This window comes from Pygocentrus nattereri, chromosome 28 (assembly GCF_015220715.1).
Source record: "Pygocentrus nattereri isolate fPygNat1 chromosome 28, fPygNat1.pri, whole genome shotgun sequence".
NCBI lineage: Eukaryota > Metazoa > Chordata > Actinopteri > Characiformes > Serrasalmidae > Pygocentrus > Pygocentrus nattereri.
Genome location: NC_051238.1, coordinates 5,341,874 through 5,351,437, shown reverse-complemented (window position 1 = coordinate 5,351,437; position 9,564 = coordinate 5,341,874). Strand labels below are relative to the sequence as shown.

The window sequence follows — 9,564 nt, the reverse complement described above, 5'->3', positions numbered from 1 at the left end:
CCTCCCGAAGAACTTACGGGGGCAGCATCCGGTGAATTTAGCCACCGGGACACAAAAACGAGAAATACCTGAGTTTGCCTGACTTGAGGCACGGAGGGAGGGCTGAACATGTTACCCAGGTGGCTCACCGTCAAGCCGAACCGACTCTCCAACCGCGGCAGAGCTCAGCAAGCTTCTCGTCTCGCTGATTAGCCAGCTAGCCGTAAGCTTTCCCCCTTTAACCCGGAGCGGCAGCGGCAGCAGCTGTGACAACAAAAACCGAGCAAGCCGGGCAAACCGAGCTGTCAGCGACCAGCTCGGCGAAAAGGACCCTCGAAATCAAGCAGCTTCGCCTAATAGGCTGTCAGCTTTGCTGCTAGACTGCTTTAGAGTTGTCGACTTGCGTCCTGCCGTGAGTGGTTAAAGGGAAACCCCGTAAAATACGGATAATATCGCCCCGCAACAAACACACGAGCTTGTTCTGCCGCGTCTGTAGCTGAGCAGAAACCCGGTGCTCAGGTGATGTTAACTGACAGCGCTGTTGCCTTTTAACTGTCTGTAAGGTTAGTTTCAGAGCAGGGGACGTAGCTGGGGTGGTGTAGTCTGACAGCAGCCCATCCTGGCTGGCTGTGTTCAGCCGCTTCTCCTTCCTCCGGCTTCTCCTTCCTCCATGCCTTCCACGCTTGTTTAACTTGGAGGCTTGAGTCTGTGTACTTTGTGGCGAGTGGCATGCCAGCGTGTCAGGTAGGTTCGGGACGTGTGGAAGCGGCCAGGTGTGGCAAGGCGAGCTGGTGAAGGAAGAATAAAAGCGCCTTATTTCCTCCTTTAAGCTCCACGTTGTTCTCTTTCAGGCCATTGTGCATTTCAAAGCAAAGGAACCACCAAAGGACTGCTTAGAACTTCCTTACTGAAGCCTTCTGTCATGGGCCTCTGACAGGTGAAGGAGTGAGTCTGACCAGGTGGAGCTTGGCCACCCTGCTTCAGCGATGCGTTCGTACCATTTTTAAGGCAGTGTAGAGTTCAGGGAGTGACTTGCTGAGTACAATCATGGTTAGAGGCTGCCTGTCGTGACACCGAGTTATATAAGAGTCGTGTGGAGGTTGTGGATGTTTCGTCGGGCGATGATGTCGCCCGCTTTTGTGCTGCTGCTGCTGCTGGGCTTCTCCGTCCGGCTCTCTCAAACCATGACCAGAGACGAGAAGCACAGACTGAGGTATGTAGTCTATTCGTTACACAACATCACTTCTTGGTGATGCACGAGGTTTAACGTGGCAGAAAGTGATGCACTAATGTGGCTGCTTTTTTTTCCTCCTACAGGAATCAGGTGGTGGAGATGTTTGACCACGCTTATCAGAATTACATGGTAAGCCATCTGTCAGTGCCTTGTTCTAGAGAAGAGTGATATGACAGTTTTATTTCCGCGAAAGGCAGCTGGAGAGCAGGGCTCGTCAGGAGCGTTTGAGGTTGGTCACTAGAGTCTGAATGATGCGGGTAATATCGGACAATTGAATTAAGAACCAATAGCCAACTGTGCTTGCACACAGAGGAATTAGACCTCCGCATTTGACCCATCCGTGCAGTGAAGCACCCACATACACACACTAGTGAACACACACACACACTAGGGGGCAGTGGGCAGCCCTATCCAGTCAGGGGTTAGGTGTCTTGCTCAAGGGCACTTCAGTCACGTACTGTCGGCTCAGGGAATCAAACCGTCGACCTTCTGGTCGCAAGGCGGGTTCCCTAACCTCCAGCCCATGACTGATATCGTCTGCCCACAGTTTTATAAGTATTGTGTGATAATTACTTAGCTTTTGGGTGTTATTGGTAGAGATAGTACTAGGAGCGAAATATGAATCACTTTTATATCAAAATCGCATTTTTTAAACAGCAATTAAAACACATATTTTTTTACATTATGAGAAACACTTTTTAAATTTTAGTGGGGAAATTTAACCTAGTAACACAGACCTTGTGAACTGCTGTAGGTGAGTTAGACCAGGGGTGTCCAAACTTTTTCAAAGAGGGTCAGATCAGACCACGTCGGAATAACTCGGGGCCTAAATATTGTTCACAAATGATTCAACAAGGTTGAGTTTTCAAAGTATAAAAATTACAACCATGTAAAGCAGTGAGTGTAAATGTGCGTCTAGCTGGCAATTAATTCCCAAAACGTGGTGAAAACCCCCTTAAACGCATATAAATCCGCCTCTAGAAGAGTCACGACTCGGCACGTGCACGTTAAGGGTTTCTTCTTACTGTTTAAAAGATGCATTTATTGCTGGGCTGCTCATTCAGAGCAGTTTGGGTTGGTAAATGCTTATTTAAAAAATGCCTATTTATTTATTTAGAGTAAAAACATAACTAATGTTTTATGTCTTCATATTCAAGTGTTTTAGTTGTTCAGAAATCTAATTTAAAAAATTACTGAATGTTTGTTTGTTAAACGAATGAAGCAGATTAAACAACATAAATAGCCACAATTTTGTTTGGCCTTAAAGAGTCGAACTAACTTCGTTGCTGCGGTGCAGCACATTTCTCTGTAAATGAATGGTAGTGCTGCCCCCATCAGGTAGGAGGGATAATTGCAGCGTTCTGGCTTGCGGGTCGACTATAACGCACTCTAAAACAGAGGCCAGTTAACACTTGTATGTGGGCCAGACTTTGGACACCCCTGAGTTAGACCAATCAGGGGCAACCAAACCCTCATGTGTTGTGCCATCACAACCACAACCACAACCTACTGGCAGTCTGGCACAGTACATTCAGGGGTCAAGCCTGTAGCCGGAAAAGGTGGATATTCCGGGTTTCTTGGCGAAACAGGCCGTTCAGCCCTAGATGGTACCACTTTTTAATTTTCCGATGCTGATATTGAAACCCTGTGTATCAGTTGATGCCAATCAGATATTTTTTCTTCAACAGCTACTGCGCTTTAAAATGGACTGTGTGACATGATACAATGTCAGAATGTTTAATGTTTAAATACTTAAGATATTTTGACGGAGACAAAAGTGCTACTAGTGGCATATCAAAAAACGGTGTATTACAAGCATAAAGCAGGACTAATTATGCCTTCTTTATAACCAAGCATGCTGTCAGAGTTCTTTACGTGCTAAAAATATCCACAGGCAGCTCAGAGGTGTGTTGTTTATCACAGTAATAAAAGAAATGAGCACAGTAATGGTAAAATACTACCTCTGTTTGCAGGAGCTTTGAATTCGTTCCTTTTTGCCTCCAATATCCAATCCAGAATGCTGATTTCACCCCTTTAGCTGGTGTGTGATCAGTGCTGTCTCTTATCAGTCCCTGAAATTTCATTATAAGTCCATTCTTAGTCACCGCAAAGAAAATATCTATTATTTGTTAGTTGTGCTCGCTGACGCACCAGCTACTTTCAGTGAGGTCATGTGGCGTCAGCCCACACCGCTGTAGAGATTAGCATAGATAGCGTAAGTGGTCCAGCCCTGAATTGTTCTGAGAAATGCCCTAATTTGTGTCTGAAATAGGATTTGGCTGTTGCGGTTAGGTGTATTTTCACATGTCTTTCACTGAACTGTGTTCAGTTTCAGTCTGTAGCCCCTTTTTCCGCTGTGTGTGTCTGTGAGACTGAAATCCTCTTTGTTTGTCTCTGACACTTCACTTAGATTAGCAGCTCTGAGTGGCTTTTCAGAGGGTTCTGAAACGTAATGCCACGTGTGGGCGAGACGCGGGTAATGCCATAATGTGCTGGTTGGAGAGAGTGTTGAGTAGTGGCAGGGAGTGTGTTGGGGTGGGGGGGCAGACTAAATGGTACAGAAGGGTCTTCAGTGGTCTTTTCACGTCATTCTTTCTATTATTTACTTAAGAAATTCTCTCTCGCTCTCTCTCTCTCTCTCTCTCTCTCTCTCTCTCTCTCTCTCTCTCTCTCTCGCTCTCTCGCTCTCTCGCTCTCTTGCTCTCGCTCTCTCTCTCTCTCTCTCTCTCTCTCTCTCTCTCTCTCTCTCTCTCTCTCGCTCTCTCTCTCGCTCTCTCTCTCTCTCTCTCTCTCTCTCTCTCGCTCTCTCTCTCGCTCTCTCTCTCGCTCTCTCTCTCTCTCGCTCTCTCTCTCGCTCTCTCGCTCTCTTGCTCTCTCGCTCTCTCTCTCTCTCTCTCTCTCTCTCTCTCTCTCTCTCTCTCTCTCTCTCTCGCTCTCTCTCTCGCTCTCTCTCTCTCTCGCTCTCTCTCTCGCTCTCTCGCTCTCTTGCTCTCTTGCTCTCTCTCTCGCTCTCTCTCTCGCGCTCTCTCTCTCTCTCTCTCTCTCGCTCTCTCTCTCTCTCAGGACCATGCCTACCCAGCAGATGAGCTGATGCCTTTAACGTGCCGAGGTCGGGTACGAGGGTTGGAGCCCAGTAGAGGAGACGTGGACGACGCTCTGGGGAAGTAAGTCCAGAGAGCAGTGGAGAGATGATACACAGTGCTCACAACTGAACACCTGTGTCAGCAGTGAGTGCAGAGTAGATGAATTCTTGAATTAGAAGGGGTGTCTGTGTAATTTTGCACAGTGTAACATGTTAAATGCTTAACATCATCTTAAATTAAGCTTTTATTGGGGAAGAACACAGAGGTAAAAAGATAAACGTTAAGCTAAGGACAAATGTCTCAGTAAGCCACATGAAGCCTGGATAGTCCTCACTTTGAGCTTAAAAATTCCAGCTTTGTAAAATCTCCTGGGCCTGGAAAGTTGAACGCTCATATTGTCTCTGTGGCGTGTTTCTGTTTGCGCAGGTTTTCTCTCACCCTCATCGACACTCTTGATACTCTGGTGGTGAGTAAAAATTTAAGTGACATATATAAACCTCACCTTTGTTTGTATAAGTCAAAGACAAATGCAACACGCTCCATCTCTGACGTGTTCAGCTGCTGAATAAGACGGCGGAGTTTGAGGAAGCTGTGAAAAGGGTGCTGAAGGACGTCCGTCTGGACAATGATATTGTGGTGTCAGTCTTTGAGACCAACATTCGAGTGCTGGGGTGAGCAAGTTATCGCTTTTACTCACAGTGACTTAAAAACTGCTGGAAAATTGTAGTGGTTTGTTGTCTTTAGGGCTGTCACCAGCAATTACATTAGTAATCTGGTAATGTACCAAATATTTTGACGATTATAATAATAATCAAAGGCTTAACTCACTTAATTCAGTAATAGTTCATGCACAGACCTTTAAAGAGTCCTGATTACGTTGTTGGAACAAGATAAATAAAAATGTATCAAGCTCTGTTTATTGCTCTAAGAGAGACTGATAACAGACATTAAAATACAGTAAAATACAGCAGCTTGCCAGCCAATCACTGCCAAGTATGAATATAAAGTTAAAATATAATTGATACTTTTTAAAATGAATTAATTGAGGTTAATATATTGATTGTGCATTTTGTTTACCACTCTCTACAAGGACGTTAATGAGACTGGAGTCATTAGAAATTAGCAGTCAATAGAAATTATCTTTGCATTTACTCTACATGAACAGTTCCCAGTGTTCATCTGGGCTGAATTGCAGCTAACATTGCATATAATCTGGTCAGGGCTGGTGAGTGTCTTTGATCTCATTTAGTATTGACTTCTCAGCAGTGGTGAGATTTTTGGGTGGACTGTTCTTTTGGGATGTTTAATGACGTGTGTGTGTGTCTGTTTAGTGGGCTGCTGGGGGGACACTCGATGGCAGTGATGCTGAAAGAGAGAGGAGAGCGTATGCTCTGGTATCAGGACGAACTCCTGCACATGGCCAAAGACCTGGGGATTAGATTACTGCCTGCATTCAACACCAGCAGCGGCCTGCCTTACCCCAGAGTGAGTACACAACTCTGACGAACCCTCTGTGCCTTCTAGATCTTCAGAGAAGGCTTAATAGTTTGTGGGAACTTAAAATATGTCTCTGTAATTTTTAGTTCGTTCTTATTCAATAGATTCTTCATGCTTATTGTGTATAAACTCTGCAAATATTGTACTGATACTCATGTTTCTTTAAGATGTGGTGGGGAAATTAATTAGTTAAGATTTTGAAGTGCCCAACAAGAAAATGGACCAATCAGGATTTTCTGTCCTGTCATATCTAGTTGGGTAAAACCAAGTAAGCTCTCCCGTTGGTTAGTGTGGCGTCTGCCCGCCCCCTGGCCCCCGACGATGACAGCCGCGAGAGCCGGCAAGAAGGCAGGGCCTGAACACCCAGCGGCGATGAAGTGTGGAGGGAGTGGAGTGCAAAGCCTGAGCTCTGGACTCGCTCCTTGCTCTGGTGCCTCTCGTGGCTGGCAACAGCGTCCTCCTCCTCCCGCCGTCACTCTCGTGACTCGCGTCCATTGGGGGGAGCTCGGGCTTTGCGCTTCGCCCCCTCCAGCCTTGCGGCATTCTCCCTGCCGTCCTCGCTGAGGTTCTTCGCCGAGGTTCTTCGCCGCTGGGTGTTCAGGCCCCACTTTCCTGCAGGCTCTCGCGGCCGTTATCTTCTGGGCCCAGGTTGTGGGCGCATGCCACAGTTAGGCTTTCATGAACTAGACTGATGGCCTTACACATTTGAATAATATAGCCAGAATAATTGGGAAGAGATGGCGGAGTCACTTACGTTTTGATTTTTAATTTGTGGTGCCAAATTTTTGAGAAAATACAACTCTAGACCGATTGTGCTCAAGCAGGAGATCTACCACCCTCGAGAGTTCAAATCCAACATATCTGGCTCTTCAGCTCCAATAATGCTCCTGAAGGCCTTCATTAACTGGATCAGGTGTGTTTGGTTAGAGGTGGAACCAAGCTGTGCAGGGTGGTAGACCAGGATTGGGCACCCCTGTTCTAGGCCTTCTGGAAATCCTAGGTACATCACTGACTGCATATGTGCAGATGAAAATAGAGATGTAGTCTAACCAGGTTGCAGTCAGTTTTTAAAATGGGAGAACTGGAAACAGCAGCAGCTCTACGCCAGGAGTCACTGTAAAACTGATACATACAAGATAAAGTACATGTTAATATCTGTTACAAGGTTCAAGTGAAAGTACTGAATGTTGTTTTACAAGGTTCAAATATCCGTGTTTAATCTACAGTGGTCGAAACCGCTTCCATTCACCAGAGGTAGCTTAGTACGGACACACAGTCAGAAATCTTGTGTGTTTGTTATTGACGTTCATGGCCTCAAATAAAGCTTGTAAATTTTTTTTAGCTAAAAAAAAAACCTTTGAAATAAAAAAAAAAAAAATTCACAAGACGTTTTTCCACTCAGATGAGATGGAAAAGTTGTGTTATTAGTAAAAGTGGAAATGTAAAAAAGGTGACAGCAACAGATTTTTCAATAAATATTGACACAATGGGAACAAAAACACATGTTGGGCTAAGTGTCTTCTCAGAGCTGGTCTGGGGGAATTGATTGGGGTTCAGCAGGTGACGCTGAAGTAGGACAGCATTTCAGCCATTGCCTGCACTGCTCCACCCGGCGTCTCTGAACTGTTAGGGATACGCCCATGTACAGTGAGTGAGTGCTGTCGAAATTGCTCCGACAGGTTATGGCGAGGATTTAACTTCCTCCATAATATATGCATGAAATTTCACTTAAAACTGGTGAAACCTTTGACAGGAACTCTGCTAGTGGCTTGTCCATTCGTAGACACACACACACACACACACACACACACACACACACACACACACACACACACACACACACACACACACAAAGCAACTACTTTCCACATTTTTCACATTCAGTACCAGCCTTATCTTGTGTAAATACATATTATTTCACAGCATGCTGTGTTCCCACAGACCTTGAAAAACTTTGGTTACAGGAAATCGATACATACTTGAACAAAGTTACAAACACACTGGGAAGTTGGTTTGGTCGGTTGCTTGTATCTTTGGAGCTCTGTTCTGAATTTTACACAGAAATTGGCACAGGAAGGTTCTTGAAATGTTCTTGAAGTTCCTATCACAATGCACACACTCACATTCTCTCTCTCACACCGCAGTAGCCTGGTTAAAATGCCATCACTGAGATGAAAAAATGTACTTTGGTTACTCAGAGCAGTTGGGTTTCAAAATATTTTTGGAGTGTGACACACAGATTCTGAGGTGAGAGGCCGAGACAGCGTGTTGGCTGAACAGTCACATTATGTGAATGACTGATCTCCACCCAGCTGCCACTAGATTCCCAAATACCCTAAAACCTCTCAGTAATGCTTTTCAGTTATTCCTTATTCATCACATGCCAGAGAACGTTTATCCGGTCTGTGGCGTGTATGTAAAACATTTTGCATCCTCACAAGAAGTGTTGTGCTGTAATGGTATCGGCGCTTAATGTTCTCCAGGGTGTATTTTGATTTGTCCGTCTGAATTTACATGCCCAAATCATGAGGCAAATTATTCAAAGACTGCATAAAATAACTGCAAGTTTTGTTTTTTCTTTTGTAAAAGTTCCCCTCAAATTAACAGAACATGTGTTTTATGATCACACATATTGCTGTATGCTCACAATTTACTGCTGAAAGGCAAAAATCTCAGACTTTGCATAATTTTATAATAGTAATGTTTCCAGAGCAGATCACTGAAGAGACGCCATCTGTTTATAGTTTAGAGCCCAGATTTGGGGAAAAACGGCTCGACTTTCAGTAGAAAAACAAAGTTCAGCTTCTTTTATTATAAGGGTTTAAAATGACGTCACCGTCTATTAGACTGGAGAGAAGAGCTACAGCCTCACACGACGCCCAGCTTCTGAATGGAGCTTATGAAATATGAACGCTATGTTCTCGACAGTGTTGATACTGATACCTGTGACTGACGCCACAAAGCAGTTTTTGCCACGAGCAGCGACAGTACAGTACACATCAGCAGTAAAAATGCTCATGGTAAAATCTGTAATGGCAGTTTTTGGTGTTAAGAACACGCTAACGGAGCTGTTTACCTGAACAGCTGAGCTGCGTCTTTCAGTATCGCTCATCTGCCCCTGCGTGGTCGCTTACAAGCTGAGTTAATGTTATTGAGAAAGCCGAAGGAACCGCCGGACCCTTGTTGTAGTGATACCCTCTATTTAGCCTTTAGCATAGCAGCCCCCTAGCCTGGCCTGTGCATCCACAAGCCCACCTGCGGTGTGCTTCCGTCAGTCAGCTGTATTGCTCAGCAGCGGGGTCTTGTGCCCCTTTGCTTCACTGAAATAAAATAAATTTTTTTTGTTTTGTTTTTAGGACAAAGCAGGGACACAGGATGTGGGGGTGCTGCTGATTTCAGGACTGTTAAAAATAATAATAATAGCAATAGAATGCTATGAAATTGTTAATAATTTGACCGTAGTAAAGCACTTGTTTAATTGTTTTTTAAATTACACTTCATTTTGTGTTGACACTATTTGTATTCCTTTAGGTCAACCTGCGCCATGGAGTTCAGGGTCCTGAGACTCGAACAGGCACTGAGACGGACACCTGTACCGCCTGCGCCGGCACCATCATCCTGGAGTTTGCCGCTCTGAGCCGCTTCACCGGTGACCCTGTGTTTGAGGTGACGGCCCTGATGTTTGGTTTAATCCCTTTACATTTACCAGCCTTCCAAAGCGCTGAGTAATAACTCCGTCTGGTACACGTAATGACTGGATAATAAACCTTT

The 9,564-nt window shown here is 44.9% G+C and overlaps 1 protein-coding gene across 3 annotated transcripts in view; it reads left to right on the top strand.

The window, feature by feature from the left end:
- Positions 1 to 9: 9 nt before the first annotated feature.
- The window catches only part of edem3 (ER degradation enhancer, mannosidase alpha-like 3), a 38,108-nt gene continuing 28,553 nt past the window's right edge, over positions 10 to 9,564 (top strand). For 2 of the 3 annotated variants that reach the window (XM_017717777.2, XM_037535674.1), the window contains exons 1-7: positions 10 to 1,192; positions 1,297 to 1,342; positions 4,277 to 4,377; positions 4,723 to 4,762; positions 4,855 to 4,967; positions 5,628 to 5,781; positions 9,325 to 9,459. In XM_017717777.2, coding sequence (XP_017573266.1) covers positions 1,086 to 1,192; positions 1,297 to 1,342; positions 4,277 to 4,377; positions 4,723 to 4,762; positions 4,855 to 4,967; positions 5,628 to 5,781; positions 9,325 to 9,459 — 696 coding nt within the window. In that variant the 5' untranslated portion in view covers positions 10 to 1,085. The remainder of the gene's footprint in view (positions 1,193 to 1,296; positions 1,343 to 4,276; positions 4,378 to 4,722; positions 4,763 to 4,854; positions 4,968 to 5,627; positions 5,782 to 9,324; positions 9,460 to 9,564) is intronic. The other variant, XM_017717774.2, reaches the window with a different exon arrangement.